Here is a 24,632-nt window from a genome sequence, read left to right as displayed (position 1 = left end):
TGGTTCCCTCCTTAAAAAAGCCTATGGGATTTTTCCATTGGGTTTTGGATTATTACAGAAAATAAGCTCTACTGCGAACAAAGGTTGATGATACTTACAAATATACATCGCTTTTATGATTTCTGAAGCACAAAGGTAATTGCAGGAAGTAAAAAGCTAACGTTAGGCTACAAATGAACTACACAATGGTCACAACATAACAATGATGCATTCTGTAGTCTCATTAAGCCACTTGTTAGCAACAGCCGTTTTTAAGACACATAAAAGCTTCAAAATTCACAAGTGGGATATTTAATGACGTATTTTAAGTCATAGAATAAAACATGAAAATATCTTAAGCTTGTGTTAACAACAGACCTTATTTCAGGCATCGTACCAAAAAACTCATTCAAAAAAACCCCACTGACTTTGAGACGAGGGAGCTGGGAGTAGTAAAATGTTGACTCATTTCCGGGTTTTAGGATTCATTCCTGGGGCACTATATTTGACTACATGATAGAACTTTTAAGGGAAAAAAAACATTTGATTTTGAAAACTAATGCTCAACTGTGGAAAAAAAAGCAGCGTAACGTCACTAGGAGCAACTAACTATTATTTTGAGAGTCAATGACTCTACTATTTTCTTAACTAATAGATCAGTTGTTTGGTCTATAAAATATCAAAAAAAAAAAGGTGAAAAATGTTGACTGATGTTTTCCAAAGCCCAAGAACGCGTCCTCAAATTTCTTGCTTTGTCCAAAACCCAGACATATTCTTTTTACTGTAACAGAGGAGTAAAGAAACCAGAAAATATCACATTTAAGAAGCTGGATTCAGAGAATTCTGACATTAAAAAATACTAATACTAATTAATACATTTTCATCTTAGTTGCCGATTAATACCTCCAACAGTTGACAGCTAATCAATTAATTGTTGCGGCTCTAACCACAGCCGTCTGCCTGACGAGTTCTTGCATAGGCCTTAAAAATGTAGGCTATTGATTAACATATCAATTACAAATCATTTTGTCTGATCTCACTCAGAGACAGAACACTTTCAGTTCTCTAGCACCAAGTAGAATTTTACTGTAGACATTATTTTATTTACTTTGTAATGTGTCAGTGTGTAGATCTTTTAAAAAGCATGATTAAATGAAAGATGAATTAAATATACCAATATAAATCTTATTGGTTTGCTCTCTGGATATAATGTGCAAAAATAGATATTCAAATGGTTCAAACCCATGTGGGCTTGTTTTTTTGTTAGACAGAATAATTGTTCATCATTTTTTGCCAGTTTTGACAGCCCTATCAAAATGCTTTGGTATTCAAAGACTACAATACAAAAGACAACCACTACTATTTCAAATGGATCTTCTGTCATCTCATTGGCTGTTTCCTGAAGCCTGTTTAAACTTTAACAGCCGTGGAAAACCCTGCGGCCATCTCTATTCTGAGCAACTGCGCGCGCACACACACACACAAACACACACACACACACACACACACACAAAAACAAGTGTGAACTTGCAGACAACCACCAATACTACATTGTCATTACTGCGCATGCAAATATGGTGTAAACACTCATGACCATGTTATATCAGCAAATATTAACTTTACACATACACCACACAGACACACTAAGTGAAAACGAAAACAAGTGTCTTCTATTCCCCGAGCAGGACCACAGTTCTGGCCGATGAGCTCATTGTTTTGTAGTGTTTTTTTGGTCATGCCTGGACTCGAAAAGGTGCAGAGAAAACCCCTCCCCAGGCTGATCGCTGCAGCACAGAGCCAGACATTCTCACACACAGGTGAGGTGGGCAAAAAAACCTGCCCGACTTCTCCTGACTTGACTTGCAAGTTCAGTTTCAGCGTCTATGGTTTCATAAAGCAATTCGTCTCAGAGAGGACCCAAAGGGTACACTTAGAAAAGAGGTGACACATCTGAAATACAAACAACGTCGCGGTCTCACATAACAGTGACCCATTACGTTTACATCCCAAAGTACTTTAGCTCAAATCTTTCCTTTTAGATTTTTAAAGTCCAATGATATAAAGTGCTGTATGTGAAAAAAAAAACAAAACGTGATTTCCCTTAAGGTGTCTTGAGTTCATCTGAGTGTGCCTGACTGGCATTACCTGAAATAAAAGCAGGGAGGAAAATCAGTTATTCTGGAAGACGTTGCCAAACACAGACAACAATAACCAGCAGGCGGGTCTGTGATTCATTCACTCTGAATATCTCATGAAAACAGTGTCTAAAGACTCCTTTGAACACCTGCGGGATACAGGCAAAAAAGGAAGCATGTGACTCCGAACTGAAAGTCTAAATGATTCATCTAATGACCTTTAATGAGCTGAGAGAGCATCGCTGTGGAGGTTTCTGTGCAGGAGGGGAGGGTGTTAGCCTTTCCGGGGCAATCCTCTTTTACACAGACACACACAAACACTCACTATGTTTAATATTCCAATATAAATTCAAATATGACAACATTCTGAATTAGATGCGGGTCATGTAAACTGGATATTCAGGACTAGGCTTTATTGTGAATGCAGCATTGTCTGATTAATGAAGTATTTCACTGCTGGAAAAGTAGTCCTTTCATGAAACTGGGCTGTCTGTGTAGAAAGATGACAAATACTTTTGAATATGGTGCTACAGAACCAGAGAAAACAGAATAAAAGGGATGTGGCATTCGCTTTTCCCCAAGAGGTAGAAAACCTACAACCACCAGAATGCACCGCACCGCACCAATAAACACTCTTGCAGGTAGCTGATGTAACGCAAACTTGACTGTTTGACACAATAGCGGCCGACTGGTAACAAATGATCTTGTGTTTCAGTTTAATGATAAGCTAAAATATTTTTTCTGAAAAAATGGAGGTGAGAAATAAGCAGCGCACTTTGCAGGAAACAGTGCAGCACCCACTTCTTGTTCACAAACTCTCGCTATTACAGCTAAACAGGGCACTAAAATATGCTTCTGAAAACATTTTTGGCGAGAAATAGGCAATGCAGTAACATAATCTTGATATATATCCAATATCCAGGTCCGTCTCTTGATCTGCTTTTTGTGTCTGTGGTGGTGGTGGCATAGGTGGCGGGCATAAGTGGCAGGCAATACGAAAATGCAAAGAAGAGCCTGTAATTCAGGAAACGGCCAAGGAGAGTGAGCGGAATTTCATTGACGCAAAGAAGCAAAATGGCACAAGCAGCTTCAGCTGTTTCACTTTTCTATATTTGACTTGATAAAGGACATGTTAGGACATGTTAATCTGAGTATGCACGGCTGCATGTAAACGGGAATATTCATTTCTATGAGCCATGTAAACGGCTTAGTGGGAATATTGTCTTTTTCATATGCATGTAAAAATTAGGCCTGTCAAGATCATTATGTTACTTAGGTCAGCAAAAATCACAAAGGCCATGTCCATATATCGTATGATACTACCCTTGAGTTCACACGCCTGTCTGTTTACATAACAATGTCACCAACATTTTTGCCAACATGACTCCATGATAAACTGCAGGATATTCCCGACCATTGTAAGATGTGGGTGCAACACCTAACCCTAATGAACGGAAATAAGAGTGCTGAGTCGTTTTTCTTTCATTTCTGGTTGCACTGCTTCTGTCCTGATCTGCTCTCTGTCCAAGTCTCACCATGGGCGGAACTCAGCTCCTCCACACACACACACACACACACACACACACACACACACACACACACACACACACACACACATATATATATAAAAGATATATTAGAGATAATATTTTTTCACTTTCCAATTCAAATGTCTTAATATTCTCAAGAAATAAAAGTTCATTGCTCTTTGAAAAGGTATACTTGCATTATTATGCTATTATATTATCATATCAGAGGCACAAAATGGTCTTATAATGACAAACAAAATGTTTATCGCAGATATTTCTGAGATACTATATCGTCCACTGAAAGCAGTTATCGTGAAAGGCCTACATGTAAACGTAGACACTGAGAGAGGCAGGGCTAGGCGGGAAACAGAGTGGGCATGTGCAGATTCTCATCCAAACCGCGTGTGTGTGGAAAAGCCTGTGAAGCAAGGTGAGAATTTAACAGGGGCTTGGGGCAAAACTGACTTCAGCCTTCTTAAAAATCCATATTGCATAAAAAGAGCCTGTAGCGTCACAGTGATACATTAAGATCATGTTTAGTCAGTGTTATGAAGAGGCTGTTTATGAAAGTGAAAAAGCCACGCTGAGTAGCACACGTGCAAAAGTGCTGCGTCCGTGTGTCATCCAGTCTACGTTTGGGGCTTTCCTCTCTGCGTGGGGGGTGCGGTTTGGTCAAGGTCGCATCGAGCCAAGAATTCAACGACCCCCCCCTCCTCCTCAGTGGTTCAGCCCATGCTGGGCTGGAGGACAAGATACTGAGCTACTGAATAGCTGCAGGGCTGATGTCACTGCTGGACAGCTGACAAGGGGAACCCTCCCTCAGATTAACCCCATCTGTGTCTATTGAGAACGAGAAACACACTAACAATACTCTATAAACGATTACATCATAACTTGGAGGACTGGACCTAAAACTGGCGTGGGTGGTTCGTCACTTGAGACGTGATACAATGACTGGAAGGGAAACATACTGGACTTGTGTTTGAGGAGTAAACTGCTGATCTCGGGGGCAAGTCTCCTTATGAATGAGATCATATGTGACAAAGGGACCTGACTGGTGACCCAGTGTCACTGCTGCTGCTCAGAGACAGCGCCTGACAGCGAGTCGGTCCATTTCTGGCCTCAGCTGAGTGGCGGAGAATAACCAGAGCCCCCTCAACTTTCCCCTGGAACAAAAACACATTCTGGCTGCTCGCAGAGGCAGAGCAACTCCTTCCTACTAATTCAGGAAACAAGTGCTGTCTCTTGCGGATTTTCGAGAGCTAAACGTATTTCAACAAGTCGTCTCATGACCGTGGAGCTGAGCTGACCTCGGTCCCTCTCCATCATTTTGCGATATCCAGCGACATTCCCCTGCTGTCACGTCACTTAAAAAGAAAGCCCTCGTTCATCAGATTGAGAGCCACCGAGTCAGGCTAAATTTGTTCCCACTTAAGATAACCATTTACCAAGATGACCTCCCTTCCCTCCCCCTCCTCATCTACTTCCTAATGTCAACTGAACGCGGGGGGATGTGATGGTAACAGGCAGACAGATACCATTCCTTCTCTTCCTGAATTCACCCAGACCCTCACCACCAACAAATGCCGCATTAGGCAACTACTGTAACAAAACTATACTGAACACTGCTGCTGTGGGTAACTCTCTCCGAATTCCATTGTTGTCGACAAATGCACAGGAGCAGGCTTTCAACAGCCTCGGAGGGGAACAATCGACGGCTCATTGTAACTGTCGGTGGAATGTGGAATGTAACAATGTCAGCCTCTGGAGAGTGAGTCACCTCCAAACACTCAATGTGCTCTGTGTGTTCATATAGCTGTTGTTCTGACACGACACTGACAAAATTATTTACTCAGCGTTACTTTGCCTTTGCAGTAAACCAGCATATTTGAGAGAGTAATAAAGAAAAATAATACCAAAGAGATAATGACAATATTAGGAGGAGAAGTTACTTTTTTGGTACAATACACCCGGGAAAAATCCCAGATCAACCTATGACTCACAATGAAACTTTCCCTACAAAAGCAAGAAGCCCATCACACAGAGATGGTCTGGCTTAGGTGGTAACCCCAGGCTGAGAAAGTTCCTTTGAGATTTCATGTTCCACGTTTTAAGGAGACATGCTACGACACCATATTTTCCTTCCCGATACCAAAACAAATACCTGAACTTGCATATCAACTGATACCAAGTACTGATGCGATACTACTGATTGCTATTATTGTTGTACTGCAAGGCTCAGTTTAGATCCTTTGTAAAAATGTACAAATACATACAGAGAATAAATGCAAAAAAAATGACCATTTTGCTAACGGCTAACGTTACACTATTTACCGGAAATTAATTCTTTGCTTTATAACAGTAGATGCCAGTGGCTCCACAGCGCAACTTGTGAAGGCTATTGTTTTAGAGCGGTGAAGAAGAATTGATTTCCTGGAAAACTGCCATTTCAAGTTCATCAATAAATTGTGTGGTATCAGATTGGTATATAGACTTGTGCACTGACTGATACCTGATCCCAGCGTTTTAGGCAGTATCAGAAGAACTCTAGTTTTAAGTGATCATTTTAACCCAAACATTATCTCTTCCTGACCTCTATCAAGTGTGTTATGTGCCACAGCATTGTCAGTAGGGTTGTAACCTGGTGCCAATTTGCCACTGGTTCCTTTACAACCAATACCAACCGATTGCCAGATTGCGTGCATAGCCAGTGTGCAGTCAAAAGAGAGACAAAAGAGCGTGTGTGTTTGTGACGCTGACACATGACAGTGAGGCTGCAGAGAGTTAAACGTAGCAGTGCTGTGTGTGAACATTTTTGACTATTTGTCAGTAAATAAATGCTACAACTCCTCAAGACCCAAGACAATTCCCCATGTCTTGCTTGCCAGCTCCTGATTAAAGTGAAGTACCAACGTTAGCAAATGAAGCTAGCCTCCCATTGGAACCTGACCAGGCTCACTTAAGGTAGAATGTTAAGGTGGACCAGCTATTCTCATTGTAGTGACAATTTCAGCTCCTCCTATACAATTAACAGAGCAATATCTGGCTGTTAAGTCTCTCCTGAGTTAGGGATACAATTACTGATGTTAAATCATTTTTATTTTATTCTATTTTAGTTCTGTAACTGTTATTTAGTGTTACATAATTGTAATTGTGGCTAACCCAGTGAGTAGGATTTAGGGGGATGTATTGGCAGAAATTGATGATATAATTGTATAATTGCGGGTCCTAGGGACATTAACATTTTCACATCTGCCACCATAGTACTCCTACACACTTTGCATACAGGAAAAATTTCAGTTGGTTGCAATCTGCTAACTCAGTCACTAAATGCCACTAAATCCTACACTATAGACCTTTAAACTGTTCAGAATTAATATACTGTTCAAATTCAAGTTCAAATTTGCCTTTTCATTTCAATTTAAGTTGTTGACTGTACTTTATTTTACTTTAAGTATCGCTTCAGGTATCGTCTAGGCATAGGTACTGTTTATAAAGTGTCATTTTGGCACCAGTATCAGGAAAACCACAGACAACCCGTGCGGTCACACCATAAAACAGAGAGACAAGAATATTTTAAAGCGGCTTGCAAGAGTTTTGCATATCTAGGGTTACCATCTAGGCACGACCCACAGAAATAGCTGCAGGTAAACTCTCCAACCATGACAACTGGATTACAACTGTCAATTAAATAAACTATCAACCCACTTGTTTTGACTGAAAATATAAAATAAAAATGCAAAAATAATTTAAGCTTTAATTTGAGCAACATATAACTAACCCCAACGATCAAATGCTTAGATTAAAGGAATATGGAGCTGATGTAAAAGCACACAACGACAACAATGAGCATTACCTTGTGTCAACTGTCTTTACTACTTGGTTAATGTTTACTAAATCCTCTAGGGTGACTTTGCTGTGGTGTGTCTGTTGTTACCTAGCAGTTCTTCAGGGTCTTTGACCACGATATGGGCGTTGAGCTCCTGCAGCTCCTGGTGAAGCTCCTCAACCTTCTTGTTCGATTTTTTCAGCATGTTGTCAACAAAGGCCAGGCTCTTCTTGTCTGTGGTGACCTGAGGAGAGGAGAGCAGGGGAGACATGAGAAGGTTTTATAATGTATCTAACAGCAAAGATTTACGAGGTAACAAAATGTCTTCGATTTTGGCCTTTTTGACCTTTGATATGTCTCTTTCAACTTTATAAAAGTGAATATTAAAAAGGGACAGTTCACCCTACAATTAAAAATAATTATTTTTCTTCATACTTGTAGAGAGTTGAAGATAACGGCCGTAGAGATGCCTTCTCTCAAATATAATGGAACTCGACTTGTTTAAGAAATTAACATCAATGTAAATAGTAAATGGACTTGCACTTGAATGGTGCCTTTTAGTCTTTCAACCACTCAAAGCGCTTTGACATTACTTGTCACATCCACCCATTCACACACACACACACACACACACACACACACACACATTCATACATTGGTGACCGAGGCTACCATACAAGGTGCCATCTACTCAGTCAGACACCAAGCAATTTGTAGTTCAGTTTATCGCCCAAGGCTATTTCAACATGCAGAATAGAGGAGATGGGGATCGAACTGCTGATCTTCCTATTGATGGACGACCCGCTCTGCCTTCTGAGCCACAACTGCCTCATGTCTCTTCCCAAAAGTTATAATAATGAACACAAAATTGTCCTTGCTGTGAGCAGCTTCATGTAGGAACTATTTTCTTTCTATCAAACGACATCTACCAACTGGGCTCAGAAGGAAGCGTGCAACTGTCCCTTTAAATTGGCAAAGTAGGCCTTTGAGAGAAAGACAAAAACATATTCAGTAATTTTACCTTTCGCAGGTTCTCGGCGCCTGCTTTGATCTTCAGCTCCTTGCGGATCTCACGGCGGATCTGCTCCTTGATCTCATCCAGCTTCTGCTGAACCATGGTGTCAGACAGGTCCAGGTTGTGTCCCAAACCCAGTCGCTCCGCCACCTGCTGGCCCCTGGCATCCCCCTGAAGGAGGACAGCAGAGGAGGAGGAGGACAACAAGGAGAGGAGAGGGAGTTGTGGAATGTAATTTAGAGGAGGTCAGCGAGGGAGGAGAAGAGGGAAGAGGAAAATAGGATAATAGAGAAAAAGGAGGAGAGGACAAACAGAGGTCAGTGACTCGGTCTACAAGTAGATTGGCAGTATTTGAGCAGCGTTTAACCAACAGGACTTATCAATATAAACAGAAAGCAGCACCGACTTGTTGTTTGTTTTAAAACAGCTGAAGTTATTGCCCCATAAAACAAATGCATTTCCATTTTGTCGTGAGTGGCAGCACATCAAAGCAGTAGGGATGTTTCTAACGACTTGTTTTTTGGATGTTTAAATGGAAGATTAAACTCCAGTCGACTAGTCTAAAATAAGAAAACATTTAGAATGCAGTCAAAACTGAGCACTGCATATAAGAGCCATTCGAAATCATTTTAAATGCTGCTGAAATGTGTGGCACTTTGCACCATGCATTATGAATATTACACATTATCCTACAAAACAAAACAACTCACTAAATAAAAGCTAACAAATAACGTTTATGAAAAACAACATCCTTCGGGAAATAAATCTTTAGGAAACTGCAGGAAAAAATCATTGCAACAGCATTTTCATTGGGTGAACGCAATCACATAAAATATTCATTTTTAATAATAAGTTGAACCGGCTAGTATTTCTAGTGCCAGCTAGCAAGCGCAGCCATGTTTAATCAACTTGTCGAATAATTGCACACATCCCCAGAAAGCAGTAAGGATGCAATAAAAACAGAGGAGCTCCAGACGTAGTTTCATCCAAGCAGTCACTGAGTTTCTCATTGAACCACCAATCCAAGTGAAATACGTGTGATCTGATCTTGAGCATCAGGTGACGATATATAATAATTTACCTATTTACAGTTCTACAATGAGTGTATGTCAGATGAAGGATGTTATTGTGACTTAAATGCACTGACTATATCTTCTGACCAAACATGAGATTCAACACAGGAAGGCCAACCTCAGTACGGCGAGGTCAACCCAGTGTCGTGGTGTGTTTTGAACTTGAGCTAGCCTCTCTCTGTCTGTACGTGGTGTTTTCACTGCCTCTGTCAGTCACCATTTATCTGTATCCTTAAAGCCGTCACCTTAACTAAGGAGGGATTAGCGGTCACTTCCTGAATGGCTTCAGCTCTTAAGTTCATCATGAACACAGTGGTGCACCAGTTACGTTACAGTAGTTGATCAAAGAATACGTCTGTGATTATGAAGGGACTGTGAATACTGTCAGTTTTAGAGCTACAACAATTAATCGATTAATAGCTTATTAGTCATCAATTATTAAAATTAATCGCCAACTAATTGGATAAGGAATCGGTTTAAATATTTTTTAAGAAAAAAAAAAGTCCTATTTTTTGATTCCAGCTTCTTAAATGGGGCTATTTTCCAGTTCCTTTCCTCCTCTGTGACAGTAAACTGAATATCTTGGGGTAGTGGACAAAACAAGACATTTGAGGATGTCATCTTGGGCTTTGTGGAAACACATTTTCCACCATTTTCTTGCTTTTCATAGACAGATCTAATCAATTAATCGAGAAAATAAAGTTGAGCCCTCATCAGTTTATTCCTTTTTATTACACAGCTTAATAATTCTTTGGCCTGAAAATATCTTCCAGTTTTGAATGTGTTGTTGGACCATGTAACGTTTTAATTGTGTTACATGCTCACAACTATGAAACCACAGCTCTTCAATCTATGAGTCATCATGGCTCAGAAAGGACAAATAAAAACCGAAAGCCTGTCATCACTTTGGTGCAAATCATTGCGCAATTGGCTATGCATACGCACATCTGTGACCTTTGGTGTTTGGAAAAAATCATCAGTGTAAAGTGCACACACACAAGTCAAACTGAGTGCGACTCCAGATAACAGAAACAACACGTAAATTGTAAAGGTGAACCACAACTTGCTGCTCTCAGAGAAAGTGAAACCATGCCAGAGTTTAAATGTGAACAAATTAACTTGCACCATAAAATAAGGGCATAATGAGATGTGAAAAACAGCACATTGCCACTCTGTGACAACCATGAGATCCAAGTCTTGTTGCACTCATCATAACTTTACTATAAAAGGAAGCAGTCAAACCAAACACTGAGTAACATTTAGGCGTAAATGCCATTAGCTTCAATTTAGTGTGCCGCTGTTAAAATCACAACTGCCTGAGAAGACGATGTAAAGGATGGATCAAGTCAACAAAACAAAACATCAAGGCTTTATGAATCTTTTACCTGAACTTCGTCAGTTTCAGCCAGCTCCATCTCTATATCAATTGAACCAACCCGTCCTCGCATGTTCTGCTGAGCAGCACTAACAATCATTACATGAAGTACTGAAGTTCTGTTAGGAGAAATGATATCCTCCACCACAAAGGTTAGGCTACGCGATAGCTGGCAGAGGCTCTGTCCAAAGCCACACTCATTCACTCCGCTGGTATCCGATTTTCTCCAGCTCTCTCCTTCTCACACAGACCATTGACATCAACAGGGAAGATAAACCGTCTGAGCAGCGACAGCCAAATCCCTCTTAGCTTCTAACTCTGTGAGGTCAGAGCAGCCCAGAATGGGACCTAATCTCACTCCATGGAGAACTGTGGCTAAAATTAACCCAAGTTAAAAACATAACACTGGCTGTCCATTGTGGCCTTCCCCCCTGCAAAGCAACTTGGAGGAGAAAGTTGTGAAGCGACACCCCAACAACTGACAGAGGGTTTAAAACACGGCAACTGATTAGGAATTAACTCTGCAAGGTTGCTACTGGAAGACACAAGACACTTAAGTACCACGTAGGCTGTATTATCTTGACGCTATGTTTTCAGTTCAGTTTGTTCGTCAACAGGATTACACAAAAACTACGGGCCTATTTTCATGAAACTTGGTGGAGGGGTGTAGTATGGACCAAGGTAGGACAAATTCAAATTTGGAGTGGATCTAAATCATGGGGCAGATACGCAAACTATTTTCTCCTTTCACTGAGTCACTGAGGCATTTACCTTGGCGGAATTCTGCGCACTCACCAGTTTATCCATGCTGCAGTTTCATACAAAACGCAGTGTTTCCCAAGCCTAGGAACCAGACGAATCTGCAAGCGCGTGTTTTATTTGCTGGTCCCCCTACATCGTCTAGAGTGGGCTAATCACAACCATTTATCTGATATAGGGCCTGTGTGATCTGATTACTGACAACTTGCAGAGCATTTGTGCAAAATACGCGATGACTTCATTCTTAGCTTGTGCAGCTTCGCTCCAGGGACCCTAAAGTGAGCGCAAACCTAGCTTCATAAAGAGGAGCAACATTGAGGCATTAACAAGATGGCGGCAGCTGCTGTGGAACTCTCTGTTTAAGTACTATTGTCAATTTCTGATTCTGGCAACTCTTGTTCACAGACATATTGATGCTTCACCATCACAGCCCACCTCTGCTCACTAGTCTTGTTACCTCCATCTGTCGCTCAGCGCTATGTCACACGTAGGTATATCCAATTGCTACCAGAGGCATTTTGATCTACGGCTGTTGCTAAGGCCTCTTGGAAATAGAAAGTGAACTGAGAGGTTTCAGACTAAAGCTGCTTTCGCACTGCCGCGTGGTACCACCTACCTGTGATGGCTTTTCCCCAAAAAGCAAAGTGTTTTTCAAAGCGCCCCTCTACCATCAGGTACCACCAAATATAGAATGTATTTTGAAACACTGTCTTATAAGTTGCTAGCGCTGTGTTGTACAGCTCACAGTATTCAGACACCAACATTATTAGCTCCTCCATCTTGTCTTTATTCTGCTTTTGCGATGCCCCCACCTTCTATTTGATCGGCCAAACCAAGGCGATTTAAGCCAGGCTCCAACACAATGAACTTTGCCTTGCAGAGCAAAATCCAGCGGCGGCAACTGCTTCATACCCCTACTGCCATGTTTGAAACCGCTTCCCCTCTGCTGCCTTCTTCTCATTAAAATAACTGGAGGCGGCAAGTTACCGTACGGTAGTGTGCAAGGCCCATAACTCCCATTTGGGCATTGGTCTGGCAGTGCTCGGCTAGGGTTTTCCACAATGTTTTATTTTGGCGGTTGGCCATCTTGTCTCAAACAAAGTCCACATCCACCTTCTCTTCAAGAGGAAAGGCGATATTTTACACCGCAAAGGCCATCATATTTAGTAGCTTTCATTTAGGCCTTCATCTTCTAACTCCAGGATTTGGGTGCTTTAGCTAAACAGTTACCTGGGCTAAATGCTACTCTACTCCTGACTGATAGATTAAAGTAGGGGGAAAAATCCTGTTTGGTACAATAAGAGATTTCCATGTGCTCAATCATACTCTCGCCCAGCTCTTGTAAAACCCCCCTCTCCTCTATAGGTGCTCACTTTAAAGGAAGCTATAGTTTGCACATATCCTGGTCCAGAGGCTTCTTGATGACTCATAGGTAAAATGGAGGTCACAACTCCTGGAAGTGGAAGAACAGTGTGCGGGGGGAAAAGCAGCTCTCTTCTTCAGCTCACTGCGCTGCAAAACTTGTTTGTACTGTAGCTGTGTTTGCCCAACGCAGTATGAGGACAGCATGAGGACACCCTAAAGGGCCTATTTTACTGCGCAACAATGCAAGGAAATCCATGAAAGGCCGATCAGATAAGGTGGAAATAAATCAGCTAGTAGACCTACAAGGTCTGTGTTTTAATTTGAGATCAAACAGAGCAACTATATCCAAAGAAAGAGAGCAGGAGCTCATTTGCAGAATTAGTTTCACCTCTTGTTTCTTGTCAACTGCAATACTTCCTTGAGTTGCTCTTTTACCTGTGAAGCCCTTATCATTCCTTGCTGCTGAAATGTATTGCCTTGTCAGGGGTATGACACCACACCGAGAGCTCGAGACTTATTAGGTTCAAAGACGAGTGAAGCAGGAATTGTAAGCAAATGTTTCCACTCATAGCACAATGCACACAGTTTGTGATGGATGAAGGGAACTTGTTCTTGTCAGTGTGGCTCTGCTGGCTGCTCTGTGAAATGTTCAAGGCTCAACACAGATGAAAAGACTTTATCTAAAGCCTTTTAGCCACATGTTTTGTTCAACATTACAAAAATGGATAGCTGCTTAATTTATTAGATGAATAAAACAGAAGCTGTTCATCCCCACAAAATAAACAATAAATCAATAGCCATAGATAGGAACTGTATTAAAAAAACTGTTGATAATATTCTCACAAAAGTAAGGCAGCAGTTACCTTCACATGTTGAACTTGTTAAAGAGCTCTTTTAGTACCTAAGACATGAAAGGAAACTGTGAGGTAAAAGCAAACATTAGGTCTGAGCCTCAAGTGTAAGCAGGTTAACTTGCCCTTTAAGCCTGAAAGCTCCAAGTCCAAAAACAAGAGCTCCATTCACACAATAGGACAATGGAAAAGTTGAGGCCACTATCCAGGCTCATGCTTAAAAAGCCAAGCCCTTGCCATTTCTGCGAGAGGCCTATCTCAACCTACAACCTGACACCCAGCCGTCTTACCCCCACAGCTGGCTGCAGAGCCCTGGCCACAGCCTGGTGCTCTGCTGCGACCAGAAATAGCAACACAGGCTAATAAACGCAGATCCTACAAATGCAGCCTTCACACAAGCCTTAGACATATCCCATGTCAAGTCGAACTGTAGGTAATGTCACGCACTTCAGGTCAGTGTTAATGGTCATTTCTAAGCAGGACAGACAGTAGATTTATTGTGTCCAGAACACTGACGCTGTAATGTCATAAAGGACAACAAATGGTAAAGTGCACTGATGCACCTGTTGCTCGGCTGAGTTGATCTGGTTCCATTCCATATAAAACACCAGGGCGATATATGTTAAAGTTTAGCTGGCTTAGTTGAACACAGCTAAACATAGATGCATCTTTTAATAGGGAGTGTATGACTTCCAGATGACGCTTTTTAAGTCCTAATATGCAAGATGCTGATGCACAGGGCTGGGCTTGTGTTATGTTATTCATCATACTGGCAACAAACATAATCCTTACAGGCCAAACACAGAGTCAGATTTTTCTACAGTTATCTAGTAAGTATTGAGTATGCCAGGTCAGATTAACTTTCCACTTCTATCCAGTCCAAATGGATGGATGTTAATTGTACAAACATTTTATTTTTATTTTTCACTTTAAACAAAAGCCCACCTGGGGATAAGCACTGCACGTTAGTTCATACTATAAATGCTAAGAGTAATACTAGTCTAATGTGATGCCAACTTTTATCAGCCAGCCCCAAGGATAACATATTTTCATTTTACAGCACCTAGCCTGGCATAATGATTTGCTTAATTACAGCATAATCCTTACAAATAATGTAATTGAATCTGAAATACAAGACGACTTAATTTGGGCTGCATGATATGGAAAAAAAAAAAATCATATTGCGATTATTTTGAGAGATATTGAAGTTGCAATACATGTTGCGATTTTAGTGAATATGGAAATGTTTGCATTTTATTTTGACAAAAAAAAAAAAAAAGAAAGTAAATAAAACAAAAATGATGATGTCTTTTTAGCTGGGGTCAGTACCAAACAAGCATGCTTTTTTACATTTGGAATATGATATGCTGGCCAGGGCATCTCTATAGCATCACGACGCTTCATTTATATTGGTATGTTGCGACACATTTTACATTTTATTAAAATATTTCAGCTCCTGTGAATTGGATATCATACTTGGCCATAGTGCAACTGTTTGGCCACCATCTTATGGTTCGGACGCCCCTCCCAGCAGTAAACGATAGGACCAATAGATGAGTTTACCGTTCTCCTATTGCCAACGTCAGGTGACATTGAAACTAGGTAAGCACTGCTGGGTCGGGAATTAATGTCTATCAAATATCCAACTTAAAACAAACTTCACCATGCAGCAGCTGCAGCTGGCTTGCCTGCAGTGTTTTGGAATGGACAAGAGATTGGAGCATGCTCTTTCTGTGCGCTTGCTATGTGCGCAGTCTGTGTGATGACAAAAAATGGGTTACATGCGGACATCCACATAGGGTCCATGCGAACACTTGTGGACATAGCTGGATGACGACCCTCACCCCCACCTGCTCCCTCGCACAGGTGTGGATGCAGAAACTATGAAATGGCTCTTACTGTTTTCAGACTATTTCAAATAGGCTTACTGTGCCAATTGAAATTTTATAAACCCATGGTGGAAAATATTGTTTATCAGGTTGAGCCATCTGTGCATGTTACCGATAAAGCAACTGAAAAAAAAAAAACCAAACACCTGTGCTGAGTGACTAAAATAAACGTTAACATAGGGCTGGGCCATACAGAGAAAATCAAACATCATAATTTTGACCTCAATATTGCGACAATACTGTAGCGATGACCACTGGTGCTTTTACTTAATGTTTTCACAGTGAAATTTTAATAAATAAACCCGAGTAATGTGGATATAATGACTAAGTGGGTAAAGGTAAATAATATAACTAGAAATGGTTAATTCAGAATGCATCACTTTACTGTAATGCAACCTTTAAAACCAGGAAAAGGCAACAATTAGGCCTACAACCAGGTAGGGATGCACAATATTAGATTTTTTGCTGATACCCGATATGCCAATATATAACAACTCATTTGGCCGATAACAGATACCAATATAGCCACTCTTTCCCCACCCAATTTTAGTGAATTATACCCGTAAGATATCTATGTATAATATGATGAATCAATATCACATTATGCATGCTCTTAGTGATGGCCCGCCAGCAGATGAAGACGTGAAATAAAATGTGATTCTAACAGTTCATTGTGCTTCTAATAGTTCACTTTAAAGCTGATACTATCAGCATGTTGGCCAATTCCAATGACTGACTGATATTATCGTGCATCCCTACAGTCAGGGATGGAAATAAGCACCGGCCACCTGCCAAACGCCGATAAAAGTGCAACTGGCTGCTAGATTTGCATCACTCACAAACCGAAAAACAATGGTAATCTACTGAGTGACTGGTAGATTTTGGAATCCACCAACCACAGTGGCAGGTGGATGAAAAAATAATTCCCAATCCTGGTTATGACAGGAAGATACCCAAAATCTAAGACGATTCCTAGTCTCATATTGCAATGTAGATATATATTCTCACGCCTTAGGTTAACATTATGATTAAACCAGTCCAGCAACAGCATCACTGACATGACAGCAGGTCACCACCACCTGTTGCCTCAGTCTACACCAGCCCTGGTACATCAAATTAATAATAAGAAACATTTGAACTAAAACTTCTTGCACATACTTATCTGTGGTTCCCATTTTCCCTCCAGTACTCCCAGTAAAGATGAGTAATAGTGTATGAGTAATCAGACAGGTCATGGCTGTAACAGGACAGGAGCACAGTTTTGGGAGGGCAGTGCTACAAAAAGCTGATGCTTGACTGCACTTTAAGCGTGATAAGATAAAGTTGTGGATGAGTTGTAGCTGTTGGACAATGTTTTTGTGAGAAAGACTTATTTCAAGTCTTACGTCACTCAAGTGAAACCACATTAATCAGTGAGTCATGACTGTTCATTGGGAATAATGCGACATGACTGTAACACTTTAATGCTTTGTTTTAATAGAAAAATGTGCACTTGTGTGTTATAATAAACATTTTCTGGTTTATTTTACACAGCTAGAGTTTTAAGTTTATCCGGTCTGTGTTCAAAAAACTTAACGTAAAGCAGTCACCATCACTTTACGTTACTTTATACAAAAGTTGGAGCCATTTTCACTGTATTTATATCACGAATAAGGATATTAAACATGAAAAACATGTGGTTACCGGTGTATGAATGCATGCAGGACACTGTTTATTTCCCAAAAGTAACGCAGGTTAACGTGAGGCTACAAAGCTCTTAGTTCACGTTCAACAAACTTTATTTGTCTTAAATTACAGCGACATTAACAAAGGTTTTTATCAAAAAATAACCGTTACGTTAATTAACACAGCAGCTTCCGCACCAAACCACCGGTTATAAACTTTGATATTTCAGGAAAAGTAACTTTGGATAATTGTTTCCCAGGCCTCAATCCATGGATAATTCCCAGACAATCCTTTGGGGTCTAACAGAGGCCCTTAACTTAAATTTAATAGCACCGACTCACAGCGACTCAACTTTAATGAAATAAAACTGTTAGCTAGCTTAAAGTTGAACACGTAGAGCAAAGTTTGCGCACTTTTCGCAACAGTTGTCAACTTTTCCTACCTGCACGGAATCGGCGGCCATCTTGGTTTTCGCCTTTGAATCAAATCCTACGGGGAGTGAGGAGGGGAGGTGGAACTCCAAAAACAAGCCTTGTTTTAAGTTTCCCTCTCTGGCGACAAAAAGAAGCGATTATTCGGACCAAACCGTCGGTCATCTCGGGTACACGGGGCTTCCCATGCCGTCTTCACGCTTCATTGACGCGGTCACACCGTCCTAGTGGGGTCCCGGAGGGTGGACTGGAGCTCATAAATGAGAAAAGCTGGAGCATAAATCTGTCCCAGTGCAGTTGGAGAAAGAGGCGGTGGTTAGAGTGAAAGCGTCCGCCCAGAGGAGCTGCACTGCTGCCTGCTGCTGTTACAGAGGCTGCCGCTGCTGCTCTCTGCCCGGACAGTTAGCACCACACACGTGATCCCAAAGTTCATATAGGCTGGCCTCACCTCATGGTTATAACCTGAAATCATCCTGGGGTAAACACCAAACACTAAGATGGAAAAACATGTCTCTCAGGTCAGAGTGATTCACACTGTGGTTAAAATTCATCTGCAGACAAAGGAAACCCTTTGTTAGAGACACTAACTTCTTACAGTAGTGGAATAAGTACTGAGATCCTCTAATAAAGGTACCAGTACCTCTATAAAAGTCCTAAGTCCTAACATCATACAGGGGTATGTAGCCAGTAACTAAGTATGTTTATCTATGTAAAGAAATTGAGGTACTTTACTTGAGTATTTTCTTTACATGCCACTTTCTGTAAGGTTATGTTTATTTATTAATTTTAAATTATAATTATATAATTTAAGCATATATTTAGGATCGATAATAATAATAGAGAGTTACAAGTGTTATTCCCCCTCTGTGTACATAGTCTGGCTGTAAGTAAACTTTCAAAGAGAAAGAAGGGTAGATAAATTGAATAATTAAAAATCAAAGCAGAAAAATAGTAAGTAATAATGAATAGTAAATAATTAATTAAAAAATAATAAATATAATATAATGTAATATAATAAAAATTAACATTAACAAGCTAATATAGGCTATCTTTTTTCCCCCATTAAATGTGACAAAATGTCATGTCCACAACAGTGATTTTTTTTATCATTTTGTTGCAAAATGCATATGGTAATCAAAAAGTCAATGCCACTGTACCACAGTTATATTATTAAAAATATTGAACCAATACATTTTTTCTATGTTAGAGCTTGTAAAAGTTTACAGAAAAAAAATGGACCCACAGAATCACCCACATTTGCCAATTCAATTTAATATATTTACTTATTTATTTTATTTTTTGGGGAAAAAATCTTTAAAATTAGCTTTTCTATACTGTTCCAATCTCAAAATACAATCCTATATATATCATTTGTTTTATATCTGTCAGTATACATGAATATAATTAAAAATAATTCTTTTGTTTAAATGGAAATGAGCATTGACACAACAACATACTGTATGTATAATCTTATATGGCCCAATAAAATATCTAAGATACCTTAGCAGTGCAGTATCAAAAGTAAAAGTACTTATTATGCTGAGTGGCTCCAGCAGTGATGGAGGGAGTAGCACTCAGATTTACTCATAAATATAAAATAAATATACTCAAAAGTACTCAGAATGGCCCCTTCCAAAATGCTATGTATTTATAAATATTTTATAATTTTATTAGTCTTTATAATGTATCAACACAATGGCAGCATATGTTGCTAGCGAAGGAGTTATTCTTTAATAATGCATCATATTTTCTAATTATGCAAATTCTTAATTTGCAAAATTAACAACCAATGATAATTGTCAGAGCTATAGTGAGGTAAAAACTACTACATTTCCCTACAATATGAAATGTAGTGGAGTAGAAACATAAAGTAGCATAAAAGAGAAGTACAGTACTCAAAATACATGTACCTAAGTGTAAGAGTATACTTTACAGAGGACTGCACCTCAGGAGACAGTCACCTGTTTATATTGATCATCAAACTATAATTAGAATCAAAAGGATCATGCAGAAGCTGAACAAACTGTCTGACGAGCGGAGCTGCAGTGCAAACAAAAGCCTCTACATTAAAATACTGTGAGAGTCACAGTTTACTTTTGACTTGCCAGGCCTGATGGATGAGGAGGAGCTGCTATGAAGAAACCACAGGAGGACAAACACTGACGTCCTCTCCACTGGGGCCGGTACATGACATGTCACACCTCAGTGAGAAGACTTACTGCTGCATTACATAACCCTCAGGGACACAGTCATCACAAGCCATATGTCTCAGAGACTGGGCACTCTCTGTGCTTACGGTGCCGTGCCTCAGATATTTATTGGTGTGGACAACAACGCTGGATCCTCTCTCATAAACTGAGTATTGTCCACATCATAAAAACAGCAGAGGCCTTGTTGGGTTGACTTATGAAATATGGGCTTCGGTTAAAATCCGTCCCCGGTGACACTCTCCAGAGGTTGACTGAGGACAGGACATGATGGTTTTGTCTTGTCATGTAACAGATCAATATCAGCAATACCCACAGCTGACAGTTAATGAGTGCAATGTGGGAGGAAGGACTGGGGATAATGCTGTTTTTGTGCTCGGGTTAATTAATATCTGCCTTTATCAGAAACATAGTGTTGTTCCATCTTTCTCCAGCTGTTACTCCAGCTCTGTGTTCACAGTTGAATGGACACTATACCGATCTGTGGGCGTGTTATTATTACCCATAATAAACATGATGATTAGTGCTCTGATTAATGGGATGATGACTAAGTTTTACTGGGCAGGCAGGTATTAGGTGCTTCTGCCATGAGGTTGTAAAAAGCAATCCTAATGCCTGTTTTAAATCCAGTGTTAAACAAATATCTGTGACCTGATGAGAAATTTCAGTCACATGTTGCCACTGCACATTTGGATCATACTGTATCACAATATACACTGCTCAAAAACATTGTTTTGCAGCGTAATACCAAGTCAGTTAAACTTTGAAAGTGACAACAGGTGCAATAGAGAAGCAAAAGCAAGACAACCTTCAAAAAGGAAATGGTTTTACATGTGGTGGCCACAGACAGTTGCTCTCTCCTTATCCTTCCTGCAGCCCAATCAGGTTGCACAGGTAGTCCAGCTCCTCCAGGATGGCACATTCATATGTGCAATCACAAGAAGGTTTGATGTGTCTCCCAGCACAGTCTGAAGAGCATGGAGGAGACACCAGGAGATAGGCTGTTACATGAGAGACAGGGCCATAGAAGGGCATCAACCCAGCAGCAGGACCGGTCTCTGCTCCTTTGTGTGAGGAGAAACAGGAGGAGCACTGCCACAGCCCTACAAAATGACCTCCAGCAGGCTACTGGTGTGCATGTTTCTGACCACACTGTCAGAAACAGACTAAAGCGGGACTCACAGCCCAGCACCATGCAGCTCAACTGGGATTCACCAGGGAACATCTGAATTGGCAGGTCCGTCACTGGTGCCCTGTTCTCTCCACAGATGAAAGCAGGTCACACTGAGCACATGTGACAGGTGTGAAAGAGTCTGGAGACACCATGGGGAACGTTATGCTGCCTGTGACATCATCCAGCGTGACCGGGTTGGCGGTGGCTCCAGATGGACTGGGGAGGCATATCCTTGGAGGGTCACACAGACCGTACCCTGACTGCTGTTAGGTACCGGGATGAAATCCTCAAAGCAATTGTCAGACCTTATGCTCGTGCAGCGGGCCCTGGGTTCCTCCTGGTGCAGCGGGCCCTAGGTTCCTCCTGGTGCAGGACAATGCCCGGCCTGAAGTGGCCAGAGTGTGTAGGCAGTTCCTGGATGACAAAGGCACTGATGCCATTGACTGGCCCTCTCGTTCCCCTGACCTAAACCAATTGAGCACCTATGGGACATTATGTATCTGTGCATCCAATGCTGCAAAGTACCACCACAGACAGTCCAGGAGCTCACTGATGCCCTGATGGGAGGAGATCCCCCAGGACACCATCCACTGACTCATCAGGGGCATGCCCAGAAGTTGTGGGGAGTGCATACAGGCACGCGGGGGCAATACACACCACTAAGTCACATTATGACTTGCAGTGATAAAATTCATGCAAGTTGGATCAGCTTGTGATTATAATCTTTAATTTTGATTGTCGGTGTGATTTTGAATCCAGCCCTCAGTGGGTTGATGAGTGACATGGGTTTGAGCTGCGTATATACTTCACTGAAAAGGCCTTTCTCAGTGTTTCCACATCACATTTGTGTAAGTTGCATTTTAGACCACGACCGGCTCCGAGCTAATTATGATGTCACAAAATCATGCTCTTCAGTGCACATGTTGAACTTCCGCCCCTCCGGCACATGGATGTGAAAACCGCTTTGTGTGTCAAACTCTGCACATGCATCGTTCTGCAAAGTGAAGCTCAGACATGCATGTGAGGGAACAGAAGCAAAACAAGTTGAGTGGTGGGCCACTAGTTGACTATTTGACTCGGCCTATTTAAAATCCTGACATTCCCACACAAATGGAAAAGATCCACAGTCTTTTACTGGTTTTATACACTCTGAAAGAATCAGACTCTTCTCAGATTTTATATATGGAGAAGGTTGATCTCAGTGGGCTGTGGAAAATACTTTGGAGGTTTATGAAATCCAACACTTCAACACAATCAGGAGCACTGCCTATCACAGACATAACATTTTAAACCTGATCACAAATGACACAGTGGTGGCCACATATTGGACAAATCATCTTGAAAAGACTAAACATTTAACAAATAACTGCTGCACCAAGGTGTGTTTATATACACTTTTTTACAGCAGTCACCTCTGATTTTTCCTGTTACAACCTCATGAAAGGACTCAAAAGAGGTTAAAGGGACAGTTCACCCCCAAATCAAAAATACATACTGTTCTCTTACCTGTTGTGCTATTTATCAGTCAAGATTGTTTAAGTGTGAGTTGCTGAGTGTTGGGGATATCAGCCATAGAGATGTCTGCCTTCTCTCCAATATAATGGAAGTAGATGGCACTCAGCTTGTGGTGCTCACAGTGCCAAAAAGTACATTTGAAAAACTCAACAGCAATGTCTCTTTCCAGAAATCATGACCCGGTTACTCAAGATAATCCACAGACCTTGTCAACAGTCAGCCATTGGTCAACATTGGGCACCCTAGTTTTTGCGGTGTGTCCTGCAGTGCTTGCACTAGTCGGCCCTTGACAGCTGTCTTTTGGCCGATTTGGCATGTTGAATAGGCAATGAAGACAGCGAAGCCAATCGGTGAGAGAAATCCCTTTGACTGGCAGTTCAGCTCAGCGCATGAGAAGAGAAACAGAAGTGAGGAAAGTAAACAAACCGGGTTCAAGAGGGCATGAGATCGAAACAAACGTTTAAATAGGTTAGATCAGTGGTCCTGTACTGCTGTCACTTTTGTCCTTTGTCAGCTGCCATCTAGTTATATTATATATATGTTGGCACTTTTTGTATGACTGAGTGACTATGTATGTGTATGGTTGTGTGTGTAGTATGTATGTATGTATTTTATCTCGCCTTTTTTTTTTTTTTTTTTTACAGCCAGAACTGAACCGACCTGTGTGACATGAAGCCCAAACCTGGCCCATCTGGGATCATCAAGTACTCACTGAGTCCGAGCTTGACCAAGCCAGACCCCACAAACCTGGTCCAGGCTCAAGTTGAGATTGAGAACTCTGTCAATCTAGATTATTAAATTAATTATTATTATTTAAAAAAAACATGTGTTCTTGATTTTGGGGTGAACTCTCCCTTTAATGCTGAGTCCTTAACTTAATGTAGAATGCTCTTGGTCAGCTTTAACTGAGGCTCCAACGGAGGGGGGAGACACCCTCCATGTTTATCTGGGTCAGAGGGCCAAAACCAGGAAGCTGTAACTGGAAAATGATCTGAGATTAATGGGGATGAGTCCAATAGTTGATGACTGTCCAGGGATTATCTGAGAGCAGGGATGAGTAACACTGAGCGGCAGCACTGGGTCATTCAAACTTTCTCTGGCCTCTAGTGACCTCACACAAACATATTCCTCTGCCAGTGCTCTTGTGTTATTTTCTTCAGCAGCAAGATAGCGGCTTCCACAGAGAGAATATTGAATATATAGATCCAGGTTGGCATGACAACCCTCTGTGCTTTAAGAATAAATTGTAATAGTGCCAGCATATTTAACTCTCTGCAATCACCATATCAAGTACTGAGAAAAAAAAAACTCTAGGAGGAGATGGAAAGGATGTTAAAATGGATAAACACACAGTGAGAGGCAGCAGCAGACCTGGCAGCTCTTTATCTCCCTCTGCAGGATTCCAGCCCTGAAATAATCCAGCTTTAATTTTCACAGCAGCAGCTTTATCTGTCTTTACCACTCCCCTGCTCTGTTGTACCTGACGATGAGGATGATGCACAAACATTTACATCAAGTCAAAGAACACACACGCACCGCTGGTAGTTTTTAAAAAATGTTCCGTGTATTTCTTTTGGCAATCAAAAGATGAAAACAGCCATGACAGCCATGTTGTCTTTATGTTCCATCTGACAAAAGCTGCAACACAAGGAGAGCCGGGTGCAGAGAAGGCACACAAATACTGAGTGGCAAACTACAGTATGTCCTCAGATAACAATGAGTACCTATTCATCTGTGTATCTGAATACCTCAGGAGCTGTGATGTGGCAGTACCACCAGTCAAAAAAGTCTATGCAGCTCCTCCAGGTGGATTAGCTGAGGGTAGGGGGGTAGGGCAACAT

The 24,632-nt window shown here is 41.1% G+C and overlaps 1 protein-coding gene across 1 annotated transcript in view; it reads right to left on the bottom strand.

Annotated features, from left to right (window-relative positions):
- Positions 1-18,266, bottom strand: part of pkn2a (protein kinase N2a) — a 36,687-nt gene extending 18,421 nt beyond the window's left edge. The window contains exons 1-3 of the mRNA XM_049599027.1: positions 17,907-18,266; positions 8,494-8,658; positions 7,581-7,716 (exon numbers count right to left, since the gene is read on the bottom strand). Of these exons, the coding sequence (XP_049454984.1) occupies positions 7,581-7,716; positions 8,494-8,658; positions 17,907-17,927 (322 nt within the window). The 5' untranslated portion in view covers positions 17,928-18,266. The remainder of the gene's footprint in view (positions 1-7,580; positions 7,717-8,493; positions 8,659-17,906) is intronic.
- Positions 18,267-24,632: the final 6,366 nt, after the last annotated feature.

The sequence above is a fragment of the Epinephelus fuscoguttatus genome, linkage group LG15 (genome assembly GCF_011397635.1).
Source record: "Epinephelus fuscoguttatus linkage group LG15, E.fuscoguttatus.final_Chr_v1".
In the NCBI taxonomy this organism is placed as follows: domain Eukaryota; kingdom Metazoa; phylum Chordata; class Actinopteri; order Perciformes; family Serranidae; genus Epinephelus; species Epinephelus fuscoguttatus.
This window is presented reverse-complemented; position numbering and strand designations above follow the sequence as displayed.